Genomic DNA, 27,399 nt, shown 5'->3' with positions numbered 1-27,399 from the left:
AGAGTTTATTTATGAAATATACAAATAACAGACAAAAAATGTCTATCCATTTCAAAAACTGACATTCGAAAGCTGCGACTGTTGTTGGTAATAAGAAAGAGAAATAACCTAGATTTCCAAACACAAGTAACGTGTCCAAGAACAATATTGGAGCTTAATTCCAAGCAACATCTTGTGAAAGGTTAACAATTCAACAAACCTTTAAAAAGTCAGAGTGCGAGAATCTATTGCGTGACATTCAAAAGACAGTAGTACTACGGATAATTGTAAGATCCATGTGTTTTATAATCTAGGGTAGAGAGCAACACCAATTCTCTTCTTACTGCGTACATCTCCAACTATCACCAGTAGCCGTTCTAGAAAATTGCTATGTTTGACGATGTCAGCTAGGACTTTGAGGTTCTTTGGAACATAATTCACTGCCTGGGCCTAACATTGAACTGCTTGCCCCTATTCATTCGTGTTTCTCATTCACCGAAGTGGAGAGTGCTGCATACTTCTTAAATTTGGCCTCCATCTTGTTGTCAGCGGTCTGCTCTCTGGACCTTCGGGTACTGATCCAACATTGGAATGATCATCTTTAGTTGAACTGCAGTACTCCTCGCAAAGCACAGACAAATGCTGTGTAAGCTTCACCATCCCAACAATCAGTGCTCCACCAATCAGCATCAAAGAGGGCCAAAAGAGGCAGTGGAAGACAATCATTCTGTCAAATTTCTTGATCAAGATCACATCCTCAGAGTTGCTGTCTGGGCTGTAGTAGCAGGAAAATGGAGTGTCATTTTTGTTGTCGAAGAAATCTTTTATGTCCAGGACAATGTTGAGCAAATCATTCTTGTTACGCTGGCACTTTGGAATGTAAAAACACTGTAGGAAAAGTAAACCACAATTAGACTTGGATAAGACCCAACAATAATGGAACTCTGACAACTTGTTACAAAGATGCAATATTTTCAAGACCAGCTCAAAGATTAGTTCCTTAAATGCTATTCATGAAACCCTGAGTGTCTATATGCTGCATGTGGTGCCTACTCTAGGTGACAGGCCAGCAGGAATCAATGAGAGTTCCCCATTTTCCTCCTCCAACAGATAATCCAAAATAAAGCATGTGATGTATTGAAAGTTGGTCTTAAATTCAAATACCTTTCCTGTTACTTTATTCTGCTATACATATCTTTATCATACTTAGCTAAGGCTATGAAAGTAAAGTTTTAGTCCTCTGTCACCAGATTACAGCAAGATATCCAGAATTTCAGGACCTGCTTTTTGCCATTAAGATACATTGTGAGAGACGTCACACATTTTTAGTTACATAAAGGTCATGTGTTCCCCTTTAAAACCTGAAGTTCCAAAAGAGGTCAATTCTCCAGCCAAGAACAATATGAGATCAAAAATCTCAAACAGTCAAAAAATATTAGTTTAGAGTAGTTGAAACACTTTTAAATGCCCATCATATACTGGAAGAATAGAGGCTTATATTTACCTTATCAGGGGAGGTCCAGTACTTTCTATATAACACTATTTTTTCTAACTAAGCCCAAATAAGGATCTAATGTTCATTCTGCAAAACCATTAAAAATCCTATCTCACAGTGATTTCTCTAGTTGCACTCGTATTTCCTGGCATCTGCCCCTCTAATTCTTCAGTATCCTTTACCAAAAATACTTTATAAACTAGTAATACCAGCTGTTTGTGGCCAGCAGATCTTCTCTACAGCTTAAAGTCTGAAATATCATGTGCAAAAATACTCAGTATAAGCAGAAAGTTTTATTTATCTTGGCATTTGCCAAGCTTACATTGTCCCTAGGTAATACTTGTCCTGTCTTTTCAAACCCTCATTGGATCTGTGTCTTACAAATTAATACAAGAATATCTTAAGCTTAACAGCAGGATGTTCAAAAGTACCCGCGTCTGATTGTAATAAATATTTTTGACCCCTTTCAACAGCAGGTCCATATAGATATTATCAGAGTGCCATACGCATCTTAAGAGTTTAATTGATCCCTTGACCACCTAGCCATGGTCTGTAGTCATGTTGACTGATCTAACATAGTGGTCATCTTTGTGCTAAGAATTCCTTAGACAGCTTGAAGGTGTAGAACCCAGGGCTTTCTGATCTATGGTACACCAACTTGCCCATAAAGTGAAAGCATCATGATTCACTCTGGGCCCTGGAAATCTAAACACCACTTATGTGTTTTTCCTGAACAGTACATATAATGTCACTTTACATTGCAGACTTTGACTTCAAAAGGTATTTTATATTTCAGTAGTCTTTATTGAATTTTCCATTTTAAGAAACTTAACAACCTAGATCCCCAAACCACTTTCCACTAACACTACCCCTTCCTTATAAGTCTATGAACCCCCACCATTACTAGCCAACCACCAGCAATTTGAGGTGCACCCGGCCCCCCCCCCAATGCAGACTGTTGCCCTTTGTTCAGTTGTCATTTTTAACAGTTGCATGTCTTCATCCAGGAGGTTCAAAAACTTTGGTTGTTGGGGTCTGCTCCCATCCCTTACCATCTCTTTGTTGTCAGTGGAAGCTTTTCTGTTGTTAGGCTGAGCCAGATTACCTTTAACCGCATGTCAATTGTAGGTATGAGTAGTGAGCCCTAGTGTACAAGAAGTCTCGGTTTCATCACTGGAAGTAAATGGGAAATTAGTTTGGCCCTCCTGGAGTGTAGTGGATATAAAGATTTTGTCAGCATACCTATATGTATCACCTCGTGGTATCTCTCTGTTGCTGACTTTGTTATGTCCTTTTCTGCTGTGCAAACCTCTGCCCAGAAGGGTTGAATTCTGGGCTACGACCACAGTGAGTCATAGACCTAGTAGCCATACATCCTCTCCAGCAGTCATTAGATCTACTTAGTGTGGACTCTATGAAGTGTAATAAAATTGGTACAATATTTGAAATAGCATTTCCCTCTCATTCGTGTGAGACATAAACTTGTTTGCCCTCAGCCTTTACTTCCCATTCGTCATCCTCCAAATATATTCCTAGTTCATTCTCCCATAGTTCCATGAAGGAGAGCCTCTCTCCACCCCCACAATCCCTACCATTCTCCTCCACCATGACCCCTGAGTAATTTATATATGGTGGAGAGGTGACACAGGAGGCGGTATTTCACAAGCAGAGTTAAGGTCTGGTGGCCCATACTCACAATGAGGGTAACATAACCTAATGTCTCGCTAGCTGAAAGCATGGACGGCATGTTTGAGGTATTTGTGACTGTAGATACACACGCTGTGTATACTCCTGCCATCCAGTGTTTGGCCCGGATGTGTCAAGTTGTTTTTCTTCAAAGAAAACTTGTGAGCCACGAAGGACTGCGGCGACTCCTCTTGCTGGTAATTCGCATGGTCATTTACTCCATTGCTAGATTGTTTTCCTTCGCCATCGGGTTTGGACGTGCGCTTACGTGCTCCAGTTTAACACAGTCATGCTGATCTTTGTTTCGGTTTATACAGGTTCCTTCCCTCCGTCAGGATTGTTTTGATCATAATTTTCTTTACCATTAATTTCAGGTTGATGATTCCCGCTTCGACCAGTCAGCTCTCCGTTGACCTCGGGCCCATGTAGGCCTTCACCCTTCGGCCTCCTTCTGTCTCAGACCGTCGCGGCACAAGAAAGTGGACAAGGCTACAAGCCTGTTGCTTCTCATTTCCCCGCCATCAACTCATGCTGCTCCACAACACTCGCCCTCCCCACCTACTTCTCCAGGGCACCCTTTTCGCCTACAAGGCCAATTCATTCAAACTGCCAGGGACTGAGGGATGGAATACCTTCGACACTCTTCTGTAGGGACATCTCTGGGACACCTATGAATCTGATCCACTGGGGGACCCGACCTGTACCCTGCCCTTTCCTCCCCTCGATGACTCCATGTCCTACCATGATCTTGCTGGTAGGGCTGCCTCCTTCCACAAAGGTGGTTCTCCAAACTAAGCCTATAGAGGACTTCCTTTTCGAGACCCTGTCCTCCACCACCCACCGCTTCGCACCTCCCTATGCTTAAAGGCATGCTCCATCACACCCCAGACATCTTTCACGACCCTATCAGCGCTATGGTGGACAAAAAAATACAAAGCTTTCCATATTGTCTCCACTGCACTTTCATTCATGGTCCGCTTCCATCCGACTCTCGTAGTCACTACCATCTGTAAGAGGGCTAACTCTCAGACTACTGGTGATGCCCCTCCTCCAGATAAAGAGAGTAAATGAGCAGATGGTGCAGGTAAGAGCGTAGCTACGCAGTCTACCAACCATTGGTGGATTGCCAATTTTATTGGGGCTAGTTTCTAGGTACAACCTTGTCCACTGGGGTGAATTAAGGAGCTCCTCCAGAATCTCACAGACCTCTCTAAAAGATCTGATCAATCTAGGTTTGCCTTACTAGTTAAAGATGATGTGAAATGGATGACCCAATAGATGCTTTGTGCCTTCTTTATGTAAGACATCTGTCACCGGCTTCAACTGCTTCCTCTTTTCTGATATGGTCACAAATACGTTTTGGAAAATCAGTTTTTTTTTCTTCATATTACTGGTTCATCGGTTTTCATACGGTTGATTAGTCTCTCTTTAGTCTCAAAGTTGTGAATCCTGGCCACAATGTTCCTTTTGGTGTTTATAGGTGCCACCCTGAGCACTTTTTTCTATTTTTATTGGGCACGCATGAGAGTTTTCCAACAGGGCGTAGCAGAGTTCCTGCACATATTTCTATAGTCCTTCCCTTCTTTCAGTAGAACCCCTCAAATCTAGGGAGTTGCATGTTCTTGCACTGTGACCAGCTGTTTCATGCTCAAATGTCTGCTGACATTCTAATGTAACTCAGCCTGCATATGAATAAAAAGTCCCTTGAAATGGAGGTGAAGGACTGCCAGAAATATACTTGTAGATGTTCAAGCAAGATACATTATGAAAAATATTTTTTCTTTCTTAGTTGCATGTACAGTACTTTAGTTCAAGGTATGAGAGAGCACTTTACTCATATAGCAAACGGTGAATACAAAAATCTAACATTTGTCATAAAGGCATGGGTTCTAGTATATGTACGGAAAGTAGCTTATGCCTGGCTAAGAAAGAGGCTTTTGGCTGGTAGAATTTACTCCAATTAGGAATTCTGAGATGGTTGCTTTTTTCAGTCGGGAAATAACACCCACCCCTTGAATCCTTTACCTTCACTGCCAGTAGCCTTGGGTAGGACACGCCTATACATGATGCCGCATGCAAAGGTGGCGAATTGCCTGACACTGCTGCACACTAAATCCGAATACCCATTATGTTGTTGCCGGTAGTGTAAACACACCACAGAATTACATAGTTTTGCTGACAGTGCAAGGCACATCAGCAGGGTTTCCCTAGACCTGGTGACCAATGCAGAAGATCCAGTGAACCGCTACCATCCCAGAGGCTGACTGTTAAAAGGAAATTACAGAACATTAGACAGAGAACAATTTATATATTTCTGATTCTGATGTTTTGTAGTTTTTGATATTTTAAAAACCTCTCTGCTCTTCAGATAAATAGATTTTATATGATCATGTAGAGATATTCAGGAATCCAGTACTATAAGAAAAAATATTTTTTTACTTCACAATCAGCTGTTTACTCAAGCAAACCTCTTACCTTTTCAGACCAAGAATTGTATTGCAGAACAGTTATAGACAGCATACAAAACAACGTTTAATCCATGTTTAATAAGAAAGGCTTCTGTTGTCCTGGGGATGGTTTTGGTAACCAAACATCAAAGCATAATACTAGTAACATAAGACTTGTTTTTCTATTTAAAGAACTTCTTCATTCAAATGAATATACCGACTTGCAGATTCCTCACCTCTTGAATCTTTTCCAGGTGCCAGGCTGGATCTGGAAATCTTACATTGCTCTCCTATGCTGATAGTTGGACTTTGGCTCCATCTTGAATCCAGGATTCAGCCCTTGATACGCCATCTCAGCGTCGTATACCCAGATTCACTGATGTCAGTTCCTTTTTCCCCAGCACCCTTTGCTGCACCTCTGGATTTGCTTTCTAGAATGTTACTACTTGCAGTGTTTTCAGGGGTGACTCCCCCAATTTCTGGGTTTGCAGCTTGTTGCTCTTTCCAGTGCAGGATATCACTCTCAGATCGACATTACTTCTGTCTCTGGTGACTAACATACAAGGATTTTGCCAACAAATGATGGATGAATCATACATTCACCCCCAGTCAAGAGATCTGAGTTAAATATATTGTTCTTTTGCTCACCATGCCACCCCAGTTTAGACCCAGCCATATGCAAATCAGTCTTGACCCTTTGCCTCATGGGAACAGTCCAAACCGAACTGCCAAGCCAGGTCTTCCCTGGACCGGAAACAAGCATCCTGGGACCGGTTTCTGGGTATTACCCTTCATCAGCCAGGCTAGCATGAATCCCTGCCCTGCCAAACAATACAACTATGAGGTAATATGACACATGCATGGTGGCGTGGCTTGGTTCCTAATGAGCCTCCAAATGTATGTCTGGAGATTTAGTTGTACAATATGAGTTGCTTTGATCTGCCTGCTGAGGTATTATCTGCCTGTCGCCCAGCTACCAAACCAGTTTATTTTAGGCATCTGCGCCATTTTCTCTTTTGGGGTGCCAGGGCATGCTTACCTAATATGCTGTGCTTTTTACTTTCCTTCGCCCGGCAAAGTTTTACCTTGGGCACTATTCGGAATATTTCGGCTTTTCATTTTTCTGCCAGATCAGCAATGGTTTAAATTCTTGTATAGTTATGCATTTTATGAAGTGGTAGGCCCATTTGTTTCTCTTTCTCATTGTCTCTCAGTGGTACCTTTTTGACTTGTTCTCAGCCATTTTGTTCCACGTGACTCAGTGTATTATTCTACCAACATTCTAACACCTCACCCCACCAAAGAGAAGAAGAGGCTGCACTACTAGGATTCTCACAGGACCCTCGGGTTTTACACTGACAAGACCCACAAGTCCCAGATTGATGATCAGCTTTTTATTGGAATATGATTCACCAAATAAGGCAGAGTGATTCAAAGGCAAACCATTACCCCTGTGTATCAAGATCTGCTACCCTTTTCCTGAGGGCCTCGGGGCCTATTCCATCAAAATGAAGACCTCTACTTTGGCATTTTCCAGAAGTGTTCCTGTCTGGGATATCTGCTGGGCTGTTATAAGGGCTCCAGCTCCAGCCCACACCCTCCATCTTGGAGGTATTGATTCAAGAGAAGGGGAATCTGCAATTAGACCGCTTCACCACTATCACTTAACTACAGTGTTTCTGGTTTATATCTTATCTCCCTTCAGATTTCTTACTGATGCAGACCACCTCCTGTTCTGAGGGGTTGTATATGACTTATAATGTCCCAAGTTAGTTTTGGTGAGCTACAATTTCTGTCAATCTCTTCAGCTTCATCTCCGTTACGGAGCACATGAAAAAGAGATAGGAAACTGATGCCATAGTGCTGAGGAAGTATCTTATATGATTCTATGATGCGATTTGCGGGAGGGGTTCCTACAGCTGTGATGGAGCCCCGATGTTGCTTATCGGCCAATGGCCGTCGCAAGCAATACCTTGGTAGTGCTGCACACGTCCGTTGGCCGACACGGCCCGCCCACTCAATAGAACTCCTGCACCACAGCGGAATTTGCCCCGCGGTTAAGGAGTTAAAAGGGTGAGAAATCCACACATAGGTTGAGTATCCATCAGAAAGATCCTTACCAAAGGTAAATAACTTGTTGCTTAGGTGCTTAAAGAGACATTCAGTAGTTCACCGTAATCATCAAAGTCATTTCAGAAATATTAGCAGTCACAATATTTTCTAGGTATGCATAATTCCTAATCCATTAAAAGGTACCTAGGCCATCTACAACATATTGTAATAAATATATAGTGTGTTTTTCTTACTTTTGGGGTTTTCTGAGCAGCTTCTTCATTATAATGTAAGATAGCTTTCTGACCAGAATGGGAGAGGTTGACGAGTATCTGAAGGCATGGATATTTTGACTGCACGTGACAGTCAACCCCACAGGTAAAGGAGCAGTCAACCCAGTCGTCCATTATATCAGTTTGGAGAGTGGTGCAATTAGATTCTTCTTTCCAGGCACTTGAAACAAAATAAAAATAAAAAATCACGGTTTATTTTGTGTACTGTACATGATGGCTTTTTCATTGCCTACAAATCAAATTGCAAAATAGATCTTTCTGTGGTATTTGGAAACCCTAGATAACAAAACAGAGAGACACGCTAGAGTGGAATGTTTCCATCCTTAATTCAGAATTGAACAAAACCACATGGGCTCTCATTCTCTAAACTGTACAGCATTTAGTTGGCAATAGGTGTCCCTGACAGAGGGCACTGTGCCATGTTCTCTCCAGACTGTGTGAAGAATGGATTGGTTTCTATGGGTCTCTTCACATCTTGGAGAGTCTTGAGAGCACAGCCAGTATCCTGAAAAAAAACTGGAATGCTTTACCTTGCACCTTTTGCCCTCCATCTTCCTGCACTGTAATTGTAGGTTGAAGACAGGGAAGGTTCCATTGCTGGGGTAGACATGTCATGGACATGTGGCTCAGCCCCACCTGGGATGGAATCTCTGCTTTGCCAGTAAATAATCAGCCTTATACTGTGTAATGGATGGTAGGGGACAGTCAAGTAACAATTTTAGTTACCCACCTGGTGGTACCCTAAACCCATTTACATAATACATCAGGGAATATAAGGCTTGAGTAATGTGCCACCACTTTTGTATCTTACCTTTGGGTGGAAGGTTTATCTCAGTGAACCCAAGAGAGATACTGAAGTCTGAGTTACACCTCAATACATAAATACCATCTGCGAGTATCTCTGTCTCAGTCAAGACCATAAAACCAAAGAATTCTCTACCAGTCTGCATCTAGAATACACAAGATCCTTCTTCCTTTGGAAGGCTTTAAAAACACGATTCCCCCCTCCTCCTGTATAGTGCTTAATATGAAACCCAAAATGCAGAGCAGCCCTTCGATCTCAAACATCATTTCTGGGAGATTATACTAGAGTATTTATTAAATGTATGGAACTTACTTGTGACACCCACAAGTCAAGTTTCATCGACAAGTCTGTTGCAACACTCTTGGAGCATTCCTAGGCCAACATCCATCTCTAGGCCATGACAGGCACACAGTAGTACCAAAACGTATTTTTTAATTGTTAATGATGTGCCACGTTAAGTGCTCACATATCTGTAACTTGTGGGGACATCCGTACTCTACTGGACAATGGAGACACAGTCGCCCTCATCCTCCTCGATCTTTCTGCAGCCTTCGACACAGTCTGCCACAGCACCCTTTTACATCGCCTCAGAAACATCGGAATCCAAGGAAAGGCACTGGAATGGATCACCTCGTTCCTCACCGGAAGAACCCAGAGAGTCCGCCTCCCACCATTCATTTCAGAGGCCTCTGAAATCATCTGCGGCGTACCACAAGGATCCTCACTCAGTCCCACCCTCTTCAACGTATACATGAGCCCCCTCGCGGCCATCGCCCGCCAACACAACCTCAACATCATCTCCTACGCAGACGACACTCAACTGATCCTATCTCTCACCAAAGACCCCAGCACCGCCAAAACTAACCTTCACGAAGGAATGAAAGAAGTCGCCGAATGGATGAAACATAGCCGACTGAAACTGAACTCAGACAAAACCGAAGTCCTCATCTTAGGTAAATCCCCCTCTGCCTGGGACGACTCCTGGTGGCCGGAAGCCCTCGGAAATGCACCCATCCCGACAGACCACGCACGAAACCTTGGCGTCATCCTGGATTCCTCACTATCAATGAACAGACAAGTCAGCGCCGTATCCTCCTCCTGCTTCAACATTCTTCGCATGCTCAGAAAAACATTTCGCTGGATCCCCACCGAAACAAGGAAAACAGTCACCCATGCTCTGGTCACGAGCCGACTGGACTACGGAAACACCCTCTACGCAGGCACCACCGCCAAACTCCAGAAGAAACTACAACGAATCCAAAACGCCTCAGCCAGGCTCATATTAGACATCCCACGCAACGAACACATCTCCGGTCACCTTAAAGATCTCCACTGGCTACCCGTCAATAAGAGGATTACTTTCCGACTGCTCACCCACGCACACAAATCACTCTACGACATCGGACCAGACTGCCTCAACTCCCGACTGTCCTTCTACTCCCCCCCGCCTACTTCGCTCCTCCAACCAAGCCTTCGCCACTGTACCTCACATCAACAAGACCACCATGGGAGGCAGATCCTTCTCTTACCTGGCTGCCAAAACATGGAACTCACTCCCCGCTTACCTTCGCCTCACCCAGAATCACCTAGCGTTCAGAAAGCAGCTTAAAACGTGGATATTTGACAAATAATCCTCCTCCCCTTCCTAAGCGCCTTGAAACCCTCTGGGTATGTAGTGCGCTATATAAATTGTATGACTTGACTTGACTTGACTGCATAAGCACTACAAGGACCCAAAGAAACTGGGATCATCTTAAAAACACATCTGAGTCCAGGTACAATATGGTGGTGACATATTGGTCTCCATGATTTAACTTGTAAAGTTGCAGTAACAAAACCGACTGGGAGTGAACTTTGCTGCCAGCCACTACCCAGCCTGCTTTTATAAGTTGTAAAAACAACTTGAAAGCGAGAGTAGCCTCACCCTATGGATGGATAGAAAAATGGTGGCAAACTGAGCATTTTAAAGCATACTGGTAAAATAACATTGAGCAAAACTTCATGAAACTTCTTACAGCAGAATGTCGTGAGTCCCCAAATATAAGCGTATCATTTATTTAAACTGTATTGAATTGAGGCCAAAGATGGAGAGACTGTGTTTTGGGGATTGTTTAATGCATTTGATTGACAGGAGTACATATGAGACAATTTTGCATTTCATCTATGGAAGAGCATGTTCTCATTTACAGATAAAGTAGGGAACAAATGGGCACATACAAGCTACATTTTGAAGTAAAGTAGTTCAATTACTCGCACAAGAAAGTATTTTGTATAGTCCGAATAGCAATACTGTCGATTAAGCTCCCAACCAATTAAATTGCTAAATTTAGGGAACTTGAAGGATAGATTTTCTCGTTACGATCAAGATCTTGTTAGGTTCAATAATTTATTGGTTTTTTTTGTCTTACACTCGGTCACTACTAGGAATCTGCCAAAATATTATAGATAACAAGAATGGTCAACTTGACCATCCTTGGGCCCTGCTTTATGAAGCGAAAGGACAGACCCACCCTGTGTGTCTCTGCAAAACTGAGTTTGAGGAGTGAATGTAATGCATGCACAATGTGATTGGAGCAAGTGTCCTGCTTTTGCAGATTCTTGGGGGATCCACTGTGGTTGAAGAGATTGCACAGAAGCGGATCTCTAATCAAGAAGTTTTGAGAGGTTAGCAGTCTAGCTGCTCGCCTCCACGACTACTTAAACCCCTGATCAAGCTTGGGCTCTGATTTCTTTGGACATCTTATGCTGAAGGCACGATCCTATGCCTCATTTCACCAGCGCGATTCATGGCAACAGAGTGTTTTTTAACATTACGCTGACGGAGGCTCACCAGTTGGGCTCCTAGCGGATTTTTAAAATGTTTTATTTTATTTCCTTCTGCACCACTATTCGAGCACAATATTTTGCACCACTGTAATTTGAATGCTAATTTACTTTGTGTACTGTTGGCTCAGGCGCGATCCCCGTTCCACCACTGAATGATTCAGTTTGATGTGGAGGGATAGACCGCCATAGCAGGAAGTGCGATATTCACTCACTTCCGGTTTTTGAGAGGTTAGCAGTCTAGCTGCTCGCCTCCACGACTACTTAAACCCTATGCCCTCTCGTCCGCGCAGCGGGCGGGTGCAGCGGGCGCGCTGTTGGCGCGCCGGAGCCAAAACTGTAGCCCAAGGAGTAATAATGCACATATCTTGGGGGTTGTAATGTGAAGGGCTACAGCAACTTAGTGTAATTTTTTTATTTATTAATGGGGTGGGAGGGGGGGGCGGTCTGGCGCTACTGTAACCCTGGCCACCCCCATAACACTTTTGCATTACCGTTGGTAGTGCCCCCGCACACTTGTGGAGCACAATAAAACAAGTATTATGGAACCTGTGCCCACTCGCGGGACATTATGGTCTCTCCAGCCTGAAAAAACAAAGATAATGAGTGCCTTCATCCACTTCTGTTCTTGCGCAGCATATTTTTGTTTTTGTGGTGGTGGTCTCGCGCCACAATTTTATTTGCTTTTCTTTTTGGGTGATGACAGCATGGGGAACCCACTCCAACTCCCACGATGCCGAGCGGAGCAGACTCCCAACCGTGTCAACACCTCCTTGGGTGTAGGTAGGTGTTTTCTCCTGCTCACGCCCCTGCAGGTAGAAAGCATGTACCGCGGTGGGTGCTCTGTGACCTGTGACAGGTAAGGCCCCTTTGAAGTTAATCTAATTACTGGGTACAACCTCCAGGTTATCCTGTTAAGAAAGGAGGGGAAACTCCTTACCCAAGGCCCTTTGTCTACTGTTTAAGAGCAATACACGTTTCAATCAGGGGAGCCATCAACTGCTAGGTGACAGTTGAATACTTACCTGCTCTAAGCAGGAAAATGGTAACTTTTTAAAAGTGTATTTTGCCCCACAGGTGAACAAATTCAATTTCACCATGAATTTGGGTTTCGGATAACTATAAAAATGAGTCTTTCAATTATTTCTCTAGCTGTTACCAATCCATATTTAACATTTATTAAATGTAACTGTGTAGCCAAATATTTCCTATGGAAGCAGCCAACCTTACTACAGTGAAAATAGCTTTTTGGAATATTCACTGTGAGGACACGTTCAACATGAACTTTTACGTGTCCGACCTTGAAATACTGTGCACGCTGCCTTTATGGCAAGAAGGCCTACTTAGGGGGTGACATTATTAATATTTAAAAGAAGGCTTTAGCTTATTTTGACATATGGAATTTGCAGTCTAAACCTTCCACAATCCGGTTACCTGTGTGCAGTTACTAGGCTTCACACCGTCTCTCACGGGCAGCAGAAGTGTAACTAGCCCAGTGCCCCTTACCTTATTTCCTAATAGTTAGACACTGGTGGTAAACACATTCAGACCAATTACCATAGAATTACCGTGAGTGAGACTCAACCGGGTGACTAAATGAGCGGAACCCATTTGCAACAGTGTCCATTACAAATAAATTAAATTAGTATATCAGTCTCTACTCCACAATTATGATCTAAAGTGTCTGATGTAAAGGTTGAATAAACAAGATGAGAGCGGCGAGTCTTACGGAACTCTGCGAATGAATGTATTTGGTGAATAGAAAAAAGAGCCAATGTGTACGGTAGAGGCATGCTGGCTCATACAAGATGAGGACCACTTGATTGCAAATCCCTAAACTCTTGTTACTTGTTGGAGGCGCCTAAGTAATGCAGCGTGGAATGATCCAAGGCATAGAGCAGAGCAGAGATCCAAAGACACTATAACTAGCTGTCACTGGTTATTAACCTTCTTAATATTATCCTACTGTTTAGTGGGTTGTGTCTTTATCATTGAGTGTCAGTGATTCTGCAAATGTTTTAGATGATGCAATGGGTAATGTCTGTATACAACAATATCATGTTATCGCTACTGGAAAATGAAATTCATACTACGGATTAGGTTATCTGCACTTTAGTATGAGTCAGATGATAAAAAGTCATTCACTGAGTTAACAGAATGAGTAGTTTAAGAATCCATTTTGGGAAGCATGCAGACAGATGTGTCACAAATTGGAATATACAGAACTTAATCAAACAAATGTTTGTTTGGGATTGCCCCTTTTATGTTTATGATGTGTCTCTCTGAGGCAGTTCTATTATAACGTGTCCTATATTTTACCACATTGTTAACTCTTTACCCAACAAACTTCTATTTTATTTTTCCTGCGCCACAAAGAAGGATAAACTGCAGACTTATTTTTTTATTGATATAATTTAGGCACGATTATTGGTTTTAATATTTTCTACAATTGAATATTTAAATAACTGAGCTCAAATACGTGACTGTACCATTTGGCCATTACAATCGAATATACGATTTTCAAACCTCACTACAGCGATTGACTGAAATTACTGTATTGGCATACCATAATGTTTATTCCGACCCTCAAACAAATACAGGATAATAACACTTTAACACAAAACGTAATTTTTCAAATGATTGGATTGAGGCTCGCTTTTATCACAATTCAAAACGCTTCAATAGTACTTCAGATGTTTTATACAATTTTTCAAACAAGAAAACGCAACGTTTGAAAGGTAAATTTTTGAATGCCTAAAATGTTTTTATAATTAAAACTTGTTTGAAAAAATGGTTAGTTACCTTCCAAATAAAAAAAAACACAACTTACCTAAGCATGTATGGTTTTAGTATTGTGATTCCAAGCAGGAAAAACATGAGAACAGATAGACCCATCATTGTAAATCCAAGCAGTATTGCTCTGTCTTCCCCAGCATTTGATACCTGTTTCTTGGTTTTATCAGCTCCCTTGACTCCATCATACCCATCCTTTTTTTTAGCCTTACAAGGTGCGGTAGCAAAGGCTTCCCTTCAGAAAATACACAGAAAATACAAATACAAAATTCTGTTAATCTCAACTTGCGCAGTCCAAATGTTCATTATTATTCTACATAGACCATAGATTCTCAACATATTCAACATCATAGCTCATGAGTAATTTTAGGGAAAAATACTCGCAACAGTGTCTCTGATATTCTTCTTTCACTTCCCACTTTCCATATGAGGGAGTTCCAGAACCAGGTACATTAGGGTTTCCAAAGTGATTCCCTGGAAGTTGGTGCATAGCGAATCATCTTCTAGTTATTCCATTTCCAAACCAGGGCATTTTCCATATACACTGAAGGACAGTGTTATAAAGCCAATCTTTAGAAAAGATTATGCCAACCATACAACAAATTATAGTCTAATTACCCTAGCAGATTTCATGTCCAAAGTATATTACAAAAATAAATTACAATATCTGTAAGATTGGATTTTATACTGTTTTATTCAACATTGAGCAAGGTGAATTTCAGAACTTCATTGCACTGCCGATCACTGGTTTGGACTGTGGGCATTAGCTTGTAACTGGACTGAACTGAATATGATTCAGTTTTATTACCAGTATTTCAAGAGTCAAATAGGCACAGATAGATCAAGACACCTCTGGTCACTTATGAAGTGTATGTATCAATAATGGTCTGTGACATGGATGTGTTTTGACCCCTATTTTTTATTTAGTTTATATGTGTCTGATTTCCGCTCACAACTTAGGAAAAAAGATATTTTTTCCCCTCCATGGTCAATGGAATTTTTGTCCTGCCTCTTATTCTGCTTCTCAAATGCAGAAACTCTAGTGCAGTGGTTCCCACTCTGTAGTCCGTGGACCCCCAGAGGTCCTTGATACATTCCCAGGGGGTCCGCAGGCTGCAATTTTAAAAGCACTGCAAAGTTCCTTGCATAATTAGCAGTTTTCAGCTAACGATAAAAGTGTCAAGGTATCTCTTGTGTTTAATGTACCTGCTGGAGAGAGATGGGAGTTCTGTCCAGTGGCAGCTTTCACTAATTCGCTAAGGAAGCGCAGAGGGTTAATATAACTGCTGCAAAGAATGTGTACCATGCATTTCGAAAAACAGTAATTATGTGCATAGCTCAGTGGGTTTCTGCTTTTGTCACAGAAATTCTGTTGTTACTGTGCAGTTCATAAGTTACAATCATAATCTAGCACAGTAAGCTATGAACTGCCATCAAAGAGCTGCATGAAAATTGCATGGTACATGTTAGTAAGTTATGTTTTTCCCCCAGTTTTTCCTTAATCTGGTGTTGATAAAAAAGGTTTGTTTGGGTAGAAATAAATTCTTATTATTAAAGTCAACGCTAACCACTGCGTTATATTCTGAATCCAGAGTTTGTTCTTCTCCAGACCAAACACTCTTAAAAAATGCCTACCAGTATGGATGACGTGAATCCTACACCTTATAGTCCCCTTGATTTATACACCTGTGATTCATTGTCCCTGTATGTGTGTGATGTAAAGTGCTCTTACACCCAACACTGGTATGAGAGATGATATAAAACAAATGAAATACACGTGACAGAGGGGCTATGGAGAGATAAGAGGCCCTGTTGGAATCATTGAAGAGCCCCAACAACGATTGTCGTATCCTGGTGCACAGTACGGTCATCATGTACTATGCTTTAAAAGCTATTACAATTCAATATATAATTAAAATTGTGCTGTAGAATGCACTTTTTTCCCCCTCATTTTTTTGGGGGGAGGGGGGAGCACCCCAACACCCCCTTGGTAGTGGTCGGGCTCACTTACTGCCCTTGGTGTGCACCATACGGGGACTGGTCTGACAACATTCGCCTGGGCTGCTTTGGGTTTCCAGTATGGCCCTGGCAGGAGCAAGGGTCTTGTACCGCAAAATACAACCAAGCATTAAAAAGTTAGTAGCCGAGATGCAACACCAACCTTCCCATTAAAATGTTCCAATTTTTGCACATTTTTTCAATGTGAAATAAAATCTTTAGTATTTAGAGTATATGTTTGTTGAGCACTTGTTTGTGTATTTTTTGTGAATTGCTATTTTAATCTTTGAAATATAAAAAGCACAAATTGCTTGGGACCCAGTTTCCAATAGTGACTCAATTGGGGTCCTCAAGAATCAAAGGTTTGGGAACCACTGATCTAGTGTGTATGGGCAACACTGCACTCAGCATATATCTCGGCCTTATATCTCAGGCGAAAAATGGCCGCCGATAAGTGGTTGAAACCGGAAAGTAGGACTAAAGAAGAAATAATGACCAGTATCTACTTAGAACAATTTCTCGAGGCCTTACCATATGGTACACAATGCTGGTTAAAGCAACACTCCGGACTTACCGCACAACAAGCAGTAGAGATGGCGACCAACTATACCAGGGCTCAGCCTAGGACCATGCCCTGGGACCAAGAAAAATCTACTAAGGCGCCAGGAGCACCAAAACCAGAAAAGAAGTTCAAGAGCGGGCCAGAACCTCCAAAAGTGAAACCGATTAGAATGGATCCTCCCTTCAAGGGCCCACAATGCTTTGAGTGTGGCGAATGGGGTCATATAGCCCGATTATGTCCTAGAAAGAAACCCCCAGAAGAACATATGGAGGTGGGGTATATACCTAAAGCTGTGATGTACACCGCGGAGATGGGACCTTCGTTCTATGTAAGGGTAACAGTTAACCATTGTCAAATAAGGGCTCTGTTGGACTCGGGGTGTAGACAGTCGGTCATTCAAAAGAACCTAGTGCTTCCACCACAGATCATCCCCAACTCTGTAGTTCACATTAGGTGTGTACATGGGGACGTGAAACCGTATCCCCTGGCTAACATTACCATCACCCCCAAGGGGAGAACCCCTGCGCAGTAAGAGTAGGAACAGTGGATTCGTTTCCTGAAGACCTCATTATAGGGGTGGACAACCCAGATTTCCTGGCCTTATTTCAGAGAGAAATTAGAGAGCATAAACTAAAGAAGCCTTTGCCCTACCAGACCCTCTTGACTACGGAGCCGTGGCTTCTAGACCGCAGCTTTCACTTTGCTCAGGCCAATGACGCATCCCTATTCAACGCCTGGGAGATGGCACATGTGGAACAGTCCCTCCCTAGCACCACCTTTCCTAAATTTATAATACAAAATGATTTACTCTATAGGGTGGGTAAGGCCACAGACGCCCCACAATTATTGGTTTCCCGGGAATTCAGGGAACAAATCATTTTTTATGCCCACACTCACCTAACGGCTGGACACTCCGGCGCCGAGAAAACAACACAAAACCTGTTAAAATTGTTTTATTGGCCCGGCATATACAAAGAAGCAGAAGAGTACTGTAAACAATGTGAGATATGCCAAAAAAGGAACATGTATAAGCCACCTTGGTTCCCCTACAACCCCTCCCCATAATAGGGCTTCCATTTGAAAGGGTCAGCATGGACATTATAGGGCCTCTTCCCCGTACTGCTAAAGGTCATACCTATGCCTTAGTCATAGTAGACTATGCAACCCGATTTCCCGAGGCTTTTCCATTACGGATCCCTAATGCTAAAAACATAGCAGAAGAATTGCTTGAGTTATTTTCCAGGGTGGGGTTTCCCAGGAAATCTTGACGGACCAGGGGACCCCTTTTGTAGCCCGATTGATGAGGGAAGTGTGTAAGCTAGTAGACGAGACACATCAAAACATCAGCCTACCATCCGCAAACGGATGGGCTGGTAGAAAGGTACAATTGCACGTTAAAAACCACCCTAAAAAAATGCTCTCGGTGGAACACGAAGATTGGGATCAGGTGCTTCCCTTAGCCCTTTATGTGCTAAGAGCCCAAGTACAAAGTAGCCTGGGCTGTTCTGCCTTTGAATTGTTATATGGCCGACAGCCACGGTCCCTCTTAGAAATCACCAAAGACGCTTGGGAACAGGAGAAACACCAAGAGCAGAGATCCTTGCTAGAGTATACCCAACAACTTAAAGCCAAGCTAAACAAACTGAAAGACCTGGCCTATTCTAACCTAGAAAACAGTCAGATCCGGCAAAAGAGACACTATGATAAAGGAAAGAAATGGAGAACTCTGTACAAAGGGGAATGGGTCTTAGTCCTATTGCCTTCCTCCACTAATAAATTCCGAAGCGAACCACCTACAAAGTGCAGATTTCCCCTACATGGAGGTAGACTTTTCATATCAATCTTTTAAAAAAATGGATAGGCCCTGTGCCCAAGGCCACTCATTTCAGCCTTCCCACAGGGTCAGGTAAGAGCACCCTAGACCAGCTACCGGTTAATGAGGAACTTACACCCTCCCAGAAAACTGAGCTTCAGGAGAGCCTACAGACCTTCTCTAAAATGTTTTCAGACCTTCCGGGCCGAACCCATTTGATAGAACATAAAATTGAGACTGAACCCGGGAAATGCATTAAACAGAGACCATATAGATTTCCAGCCTAAAAAAAACAAGATGTAAAAAGGGAGGTACAACACATGTTAAACTTGGGGGTTATATGGCCATCTAGGAGTAACTGGTCCTCCCCCATTGTAATGATTCCTAAACCAGACGGGACAACCAGATTCTGTATGGACTTCAGAGCCTCAAACAGTATTTCTTCCTTTGATGCCTACCCTATTCCCCGAGTGGATGATTTGATAGAGAGGATAGGGGAAGCCAAGTTTATAACCACGCTAGACCTCACAAAAGGGTACTGGCAGGTACCCCTTAGGGAAGAGGACAAATGTAAAACCGCCTTCTCTACCGAAGATGGTTTATTTGAATTCAATGTCCTTCCCTTTGGCCTACATGGAGCACCTGCTACTTTTCAGCGATTAATGAACAATATCCTCCATCCCTTCTCTTCCTTCTGTTCCGTCTATCTTGACGACATTGTTATTTTCAGTAAAACCTGGTCTGACCACCTAAACCATCTGACTACGATTCTGAGAGCTTTAAGGGAAGCTGGGTTGCACGTAAATGCCAAAAAGTCCAGAGCGGCATGTACCAAAGTAAAATACCTAGGGTACATAATGGGGGAAGGTGTCATAGCCCCTCAAGAGGACAAGATAAAGGCCATTATGAACACTCCATTTCCCAAAACGAAGAAAGACATAAGAGCCTTCCTAGGACTCCTAGGATACTAAAGGAGGTTCATAGACAACTTCGCAGTCAGGGCAGGACCTCTTACAGACCTTCTCAAAAAGGAAGTCAAACCGTCAGCCATATTGACTCCTCCTGAGGCGGCAAAACAAGCTTTCCATGACCTTAAAGTGGCCATTACCACAAGTCCAGTGCTGAGTCCACTAGATTTTACCAAACCATTTACATTAGCCACTGATGCATCCAACACCGGATTAGGGGCGGTACTCTCACAAATAGGTGCTGACGGACTGGAACATCCGATCCTTTATGTGAGTAGGAAGCTGCACCCAAGGGAGCGCAAATATCCCACGATAGAAAGAGAATACCTCGCAATAAAGAGGGCCGTGGAAAAATTGCGATAGTACCTTGAAGGCACACCCTTTGTGCTATACACAGATCATGCTCCGCTTCAGTGGATGAATAGGACCAAAGCTCACAAACCCCGGGTGCTCAGATGGTTCCTTTCTCTACAGCCCTTCTCCTTTACCATCAAGCACCGAAAAGGCCTGAGAATAGCAATGCGGATTATCTGTCCAGACACTCCCTTCTTCCCGATCGGCAGAAACCAGGGGGGGAGGAATGTAAGATGGGGACGGGGACGGGAGGCAAAGAATCATTAAACTCTGACTGGTGGCATATGGAATTGACTTCCCCTCCCTCTCGCCCCCATTCCCAGCATGACTGGAGCTTCGGAGAGGATAAACTGTGGACGGTAGCAGGCGAAGAAGGGGATGCCTGCAGCTTTAACTGGCAGAGCAGAGAGAACACGACTCCGCCCACCGATGACGAAGGCGGACCGCCATTTGGTAAATACCAGGAAGAGAGGTATTGGCGTGTGATGTCACCGAGGGAGGTTGGAGAGCGGATTCAGGACGAGGAGCGAGTCGGAGAAGAGGAGAACGGAAGAAGTCAGCCAGGAGGCCAACGGTTCCATGAGTCGCCGTGCCACACTCCCGAGGGAGGAGTGTGGCTGCATCAGGTGTTTGGCGGGTTGGATTGGAAGACGGGGTTCTTCCTCTACTTAGTGCTTGCCCGTTAAACCTACCGTATCTGCCCCCCCCATCCCAGTGTAAATAGCCCTTCTCACGTCCCGCACAACGAGTCACTATCTACAGTACAGGAGTGTATCACTTGAGCACTGGTGCAACTTGCACTCCCCTTGGTTCCCGAAGGGTAAAATAGACCACGAGGTCCCAATACTGACCTGTTGCCATTGTTTCTTTTCCCGACCGGCGGAGACCAAGAGGAAGTCCTCGATTTGGAAGAGGGAAGCTGGCCAAGACCATATACCAGAGGGAACCTGTCACCAACCGAACAAGAACAAACCCTATCGCCATCACGGAGCCCTGGGACTTTCAAAGAGAAAGACTAACCCCCTATTGCTTTGCAGCCAGCATCCATGAGCACTGGGATAGTCGGACTACTCGATGGTATGGCAAGGAGATCTTTAATGAATTTATTTTCCGCCTTGCACAGTAGATCCACTTTGTCCAGACCCCACAATTCAGCTCCATATAGTGACCCAGGGACCGCACGAGCTTTATATATATCAAGTAGGGGGGCAACACATTGTTTAGTTGAGTTGTTAAACTCTTTGAGGAGGGCCCCCCCCCACCCTTTTGTGGGTCATTACCATTTTGTTGATATGGGCGGTCCAGTTCATCGCGTCGTTGAGTCGGATTCCCAAGTAGTCGAATTCTGCCACTCTTTCTAGGGGTATAGAATTCAAAATAGGGGGGCGGCCAAGTTTGCGGGGCGGATGCAAAACTAGGTACTTGGTCTTTTCCACATTGATGACAAGGCCCCTGGAGGTACAAAAGTCCTGGAAGCGATTTAGTAATGTCTGGAGACCTTGGGGGGTTTTAGAGATGAGGAGGGTGTCATCGGCGAACAGCAAGGTTGGAATTTTTACGCCTCCCAGGGTGGGAGCGTCTGCTGGTTCGCCGAGTAGATGGTCTACCACCCCATTGATATAGAGGGAAAATAAGGTGGGGGCCAGGACACAGCCCTGCCTTACTCCCCTCTCGACCCTGATCTTATCGGTCTTTTCCCCGTTCAACCCCCATCTAGCCTGGGGAAGCAGGGACTCCTGGTCTACTGAGTCCCTGCGAGCGCCTGCGAGTTGTTCCTTCCAGGCGCCTCCCAGCTTTGGCGTGCTGCCTTCACCTCTCCCTCCTCTGTGCCTCCAAGCCGCGAACAGCGGCAGAACAGCAGAACAAGCAGACCCGGCACACCCCGGCAATAGGTCAAACTTGAAGCTCTGGGTCGGCAGCAACCTTCCAAACACGTCCAGGTGGGTCCCAGCGATTTGTCGGAGCACACGCCTTTTCACCTGGTCAGGCGGGGGGCGTGTCTCAAGGTGGGCGCGTCCGCTCTCAGGCCTGGGGAAGCAGGGACTCCTGGTCTACTGAGTCCCTGCGAGCGCCTGCGAGTTGTTCCTTCCAGGCGCCTCCCAGCTTTGGCGTGCTGCCTTCACCTCTCCCTCCTCTGTGCCTCCAAGCCGCGAACAGCGGCAGAACAGCAGAACAAGCAGACCCGGCACACCCCGGCAAGAGGTCAAACTTGAAGCTCTGGGTCGGCAGCAACCTTCCAAACATGTCCAGGTGGGTCCCAGCGATTTGTCGGAGCACACGCCTTTTCACCTGGTCAGGCGGGGGCGTGTCTCAAGGTGGGCGCGTCCGCTCTCAGGCCTGGGGAAGCAGGGACTCCTGGTCTACTGAGTCCCTGCGAGCGCCTGCGAGTTGTTCCTTCCAGGCGCCTCCCAGCTTTGGCGTGCTGCCTTCACCTCTCCCTCCTCTGTGCCTCCAAGCCGCGAACAGCGGCAGAACAGCAGAACAAGCAGACCCAGCACACCCCGGCAAGAGGTCAAACTTGAAGCTCTGGGTCGGCAGCAACCTTCCAAACACGTCCAGGTGGGTCCCAGCGATTTGTCGGAGCACACGCCTTTTCACCTGGTCAGGCGGGGGGCGTGTCTCAAGGTGGGCGCGTCCGCTCTCAGGCCTGGGGAAGCAGGGACTCCTGGTCTACTGAGTCCCTGCGAGCGCCTGCGAGTTGTTCCTTCCAGGCGCCTCCCAGCTTTGGCGTGCTGCCTTCACCTCTCCCTCCTCTGTGCCTCCAAGCCGCGAACAGCGGCAGAACAGCAGAACAAGCAGACCCGGCACACCCCGGCAAGAGGTCAAACTTGAAGCTCTGGGTCGGCAGCAACCTTCCAAACACGTCCAGGTGGGTCCCAGCGATTTGTCGGAGCACACGCCTTTTCACCTGGTCAGGCGGGGGGCGTGTCTCAAGGTGGGCGCGTCCGCTCTCAGGCCTGGGGAAGCAGGGACTCCTGGTCTACTGAGTCCCTGCGAGCGCCTGCGAGTTGTTCCTTCCAGGCGCCTCCCAGCTTTGGCGTGCTGCCTTCACCTCTCCCTCCTCTGTGCCTCCAAGCCGCGAACAGCGGCAGAACAGCAGAACAAGCAGACCCGGCACACCCCGGCAAGAGGTCAAACTTGAAGCTCTGGGTCGGCAGCAACCTTCCAAACACGTCCAGGTGGGGGTACAATCAGTCCCACCGGCACAAATTAATCACTGCTCGGGAGAAACAGCTTCACCTCGGAGCCACACACCTTTTATACACAATAGCACATGGATACCGATTTATGTTGGCGTCCTTGCAGGTCTAGCGCTTTGAAGATTCATATGCCAACATGTTAGCGCTCTGTCACACACTAAAGAGACGTGTAAGGCAGTCCATGAGTTCGCGAGACACTCCTAATGTCATAGAGTGTATTGTAAATCCCAAAAAGCGGTTTCATCCTAGAAACTTGCTAGCCCATCGTTTGCCTGGGGAATGCATTATTTGTTGATGTTGTGTTTCTTTAAGAACCTACAGTGGGTTGCTTTTGGTTTTGCACTGGGAATGTACTTCACAGTTACTTTGCTACTTCTGACGTTGTTGGCTCAGCTGCGTAAACAGGCACACAAACGTGCCTGTGTACACACCTGGGACCATCAGTGGAACAATTGTGCGAAGGGGGAAATGAGCCCCCCAGAGGTGGAGCGTCTAAACAGATATTTAATCAGTATAGCAAATAGTCCATGTACTACCTAAAAAGGTTTGGAAAATACGCAATCTACACTGGGCCGTGTGTATTTCGTAGTTTTTGCAGATGTATGTAACGTTTTTATTTGTGTTTGACCTGGCCAGTTTGTGAAGTTCCTAATGTTTGTCCTCTGTGAAAATGTGCAAGCTTCCCTGTTTAACCTTTGCCCCTGCAAAATGTTCTAGGTGTAGCAAGGTCATTGTTCCTACAAAGCGAAATCATATACACTCTAATAAAACCCAGCAAAGCAGCAAAATGTATGACGATTTTTTTCTCCAATGTCAGATTTTGCACAGCATTTCCTAGCTTAGTGGCAGTGTGCAGGATAACAACACTGGAGGCCGGATTTGCAAAAACCTGCACGCCTCTCTGTAGGGGTGGTTGGAATTGAGAAATTCCTCATTTTACAGAACTTTCCAGCCGATTGTCTTGAACATTGCGCCAATTGCAGGTCTCCCAAGTGTACTTCGGGAACAGATTTGCAAATTCATATTTGCACCTGTGCATTATTATTTCCGTCAGCGTAGTTGCACGCACTGTACAAATACGCTAGCAGGAATATCAACACATTTGTGCACTGACACATCCCCCTGTTTCTCTTAAAACCCCAGTGAAATTAAGAGGTGTTCCATTTCCTCTGTCCCCCTGAGCAAGGATTTGACAATTCCCAGGCTGTAGATAGGTCAAAGATAACTTTGATAGACACTGTGCATGCTTTGAAACAACCACTCACCCCCTTCTGTGGGATTTCATCCCACGTAATTTTACCTGTTGTGGAACTATTTTGTATGAGTAAAGGATTTATAGTTCAACTTCAACTGACTCATCTCAGCAGCAGCATCCTCACCCCCCCCCCCCCCCAGCGCCCCCCCCCCCCCCAGCGCCTGGGCCCCCAGAGATGATAAGCAGCGCTTTACAAATCCTATTTCATTGATAGCTGTAGTCACCTCTTGTGAATCCCTTGCTGCCGTAAACACTGTCATCTGCACTCGTAAATCTCATTTCAAGCGCAAACAGTTTGTGAATTGGGCCATTGCCGTTTTCCATGTAACGTATCTTATGTAACACCATTTTTTTTTATGGTAAAAGAAGGATAAAAGTGACATAAAAATGTTGCAAATGGCACAATTTTCACACCAATATGGCCATATTAAATGGATTGCTAATTAAGTTATCCACAGATCTTTGTGAAGGATAAAAAGAAAACCTTTGCAACTTTACACTCCCCTAAGTTATTGCTGATGCTAGAGACAAAAAGTTAGTTTTTTTAACATAATGTTCATGAGTTATCTCTCATTAGGAAGAGCAGTCTCTCTGGCTTGGCTAGAAATTACCTTTTGTTTGGGTCGGGTGTCTCAATGCTTAACTTGTAAAAAAAAAAAAAAAAACCTGTAGAGGCCAAAAGTTTTTCTCAACTGCCCACTTCTGGCACTGCTAAATGCCGGGGTTGCTGAATGCCAAGGCTATCTAGTCTTCGCTCCACCTCACACCCCTTTCTCCCATCACCCCCTATGTGCTGTCTTTTTATCTCACTCTTGCAGGTTCTTTTAGATCTTCTATTGCCTTTTCCCTTTGCCACTATTTCTCTCTCCCTTTTCTCCCTTTCTCTCTTTTGCTCATGGTTAAAAACTATCTATGAAAGTCCTGGTCCCCACAAAAGTGTACCAGGGCCCACCACTGGCAAACGCTAGCGCAAATTAAGGCTTTCAATGGCCACAGTAGACGCATCACATGGGACCCAGGCCTAGGGTCTGAACTCCTCTGAAAAAACTGTGGCGAGGCAGTATTTCATGGTCAAAGTGACACCTTTTCTTTGCAAGTGGCCAATACTGTGTCAGTGTTGGAAATCTGAAGGGAAATAGTGTCTGTTTTTACTCAGAGAAAAGAATATTGATTAAAGCAGAGGGTTCATAGGTGCATGTACGGAGAGGTAGTTGTCATTAGTGCAGCAGAAACAGTGCCATGCTGGCCAATGGGCCCATCGTACCTCAATAATTGTTGCCTTTATTACACAATCACAACCGGTGGCAGTGGCACGTTTTCCATGTCTATGTTAGGGTCCGTGGCACACGCACTATGCAACGGTGCCTAGGGGATGGTGGATTATTTATTTATTTATTTGATTTATAGCGCGCCTTATCACCCAGGGGTCTCTAAGTGCTTGTCAGGGGGAGCACATTTGACTAAGTGGGAGGAGCGTTGGAGGGGACCACTAGGGTGTGCTCCATGCCTCCGTGAAGAGCACAGTTTTAAGCATGTTCCTAAAGGGCAACTGTTGTTGTGGAAGGCCAGCATATAGCGAGTTGCCATAGTCTGGGCGCGCCAGGATCAGGATCATTATGGGTAAATGGAGCGGTAGTTTTGTCCAAACTGACTTCTCCAAGCAACACGAACTGTGATGAAGAGCTGTGGCTACAAATTGTCCACCTCTTTGTGGTTAGTTAGGCTGTGCATGTTAATGAATTCAGTGTTTCGAAATCAATGAGGCTGTAAAGTATTTCTTTTTAGGTCTGAATAAAGAAAAACGATCAAAAAAATTGTTGTGTGCACAAAGTATGTTTTCCGTCAGTGTTGGGCAGCATTGAGACAACTGTGCATTTAGTGTGTTTCTAAGTACGAGCTAGTGCTCAAATTGTGAGAGTGGGTCTACGATGGGCTCAGGCATTTATTTTCGGGCACCAGGCTTAATATAATAATTAGGATATAATGCACTTGTAATAAGGCGAACGGGATCTCTCCGTCACAACTTGTCATTCAAACTATAAATCAGGCCTCTTGTCCCAGAGAATGAAACAGAAAAGTGGAAAGATGGAGTAAGCGGAAGGGAGGTACACTGTGAGAAAGCAGGGATGAAAAAAACATGCAATAATAAAAATAGACAGAGGAACTTTAGGGTGATGGAAGAAGGAGGAATGAGGTGGAATCCAAACTAGGGAGTCTGTGTTCAGCATCTCAGCCCAGCATTTAGCAACATGGGTCCCTTAGGAAAACTTTGGGCCCCTGCACTGATTATATATATATATATATATATATATCTCAGTGGCACCTGTTGCAAACAAAACAGCGTTCAGCAGTGACAACTTACAAGCACCCCACGCTCCACCATTCAGCAACGCGGGCAATGGGTTCCTTAGGACAACTTTGGGCCCCTGCACTGATCTTTTTTTTCCAAATAAATAAGCAGTGGGACCTGTTGCAAACAAAAGCGTTCGGCAGTGACAACTCACAGGCAGCAGGTGAAAGTTTCCACACCTGGCCTTACCTCATCTGTCGTCTCCGGCTACCATGAAGGGTGATCTGAATGGGCACGCTGAAGGACTGCCTGTGGCCTACAGGTTGCAGGAGCATGTCTCCCTTGGCCTGAACCCTCCGACTACGGGGCGAGGGCGGGGCCACGCGCCGGGTTCCCCTGGGGCACCGCCGCTCGCATCCATCAGATCATCACCTCGGCCTGGGGGGAGCGAGAGAAAGGGCTCCGTCGCGCGCCCGGGCTCTCGTGACGCCACGCGCTCCGAGGAAGGGGCGCGCGAACCCCGGGGCTCCTCGTGCAACCAGGCCTCCAGCCACCAGGAAGGAGATAATCTCCCGGCTCGGTCCTA

General features: G+C 44.9%; 1 protein-coding gene across 1 annotated transcript; it reads right to left on the bottom strand.

Annotated features, from left to right (window-relative positions):
- Window positions 1-27,268, bottom strand: KCNMB3 (potassium calcium-activated channel subfamily M regulatory beta subunit 3). Its single transcript, XM_086944936.1, has 4 exons — window positions 27,063-27,268; window positions 14,411-14,608; window positions 7,914-8,112; window positions 1-867 (listed from the first exon to the last, which is right to left on the bottom strand). The coding sequence occupies exons 1-4, from the start codon at window positions 27,146-27,148 to the stop codon at window positions 472-474; spliced, it is 879 nt and encodes a 292-aa protein (XP_086801062.1). The 5' UTR covers window positions 27,149-27,268; the 3' UTR covers window positions 1-471.
- Window positions 27,269-27,399: the final 131 nt, after the last annotated feature.

Source organism: Lissotriton vulgaris, chromosome 11, assembly GCF_964263255.1.
Source record: "Lissotriton vulgaris chromosome 11, aLisVul1.2, whole genome shotgun sequence".
Classification (NCBI taxonomy): Eukaryota; Metazoa; Chordata; class Amphibia; order Caudata; family Salamandridae; genus Lissotriton; species Lissotriton vulgaris.
Note: the sequence above shows the minus strand (reverse complement) of the source record. Positions and strands in the feature narration are given on the sequence as shown.

Coding starts and splice junctions, on each gene's coding strand:
- KCNMB3 (XM_086944936.1), bottom strand. CDS start 27,148: ATGCTCCTGCAACCTGTAGGCCACAGGCAGTCCTTCAGCGTGCCCATT. Junction 14,609..27,062: donor AGCCGGAGACGACAGATGAG/GTAAGGCCAGGT, acceptor TATTTTCTGAAG/GGAAGCCTTTGCTACCGCAC. Junction 868..7,913: donor CTGCTCAGAAAACCCCAAAA/GTAAGAAAAACA, acceptor CTTTTCCTACAG/TGTTTTTACATTCCAAAGTG.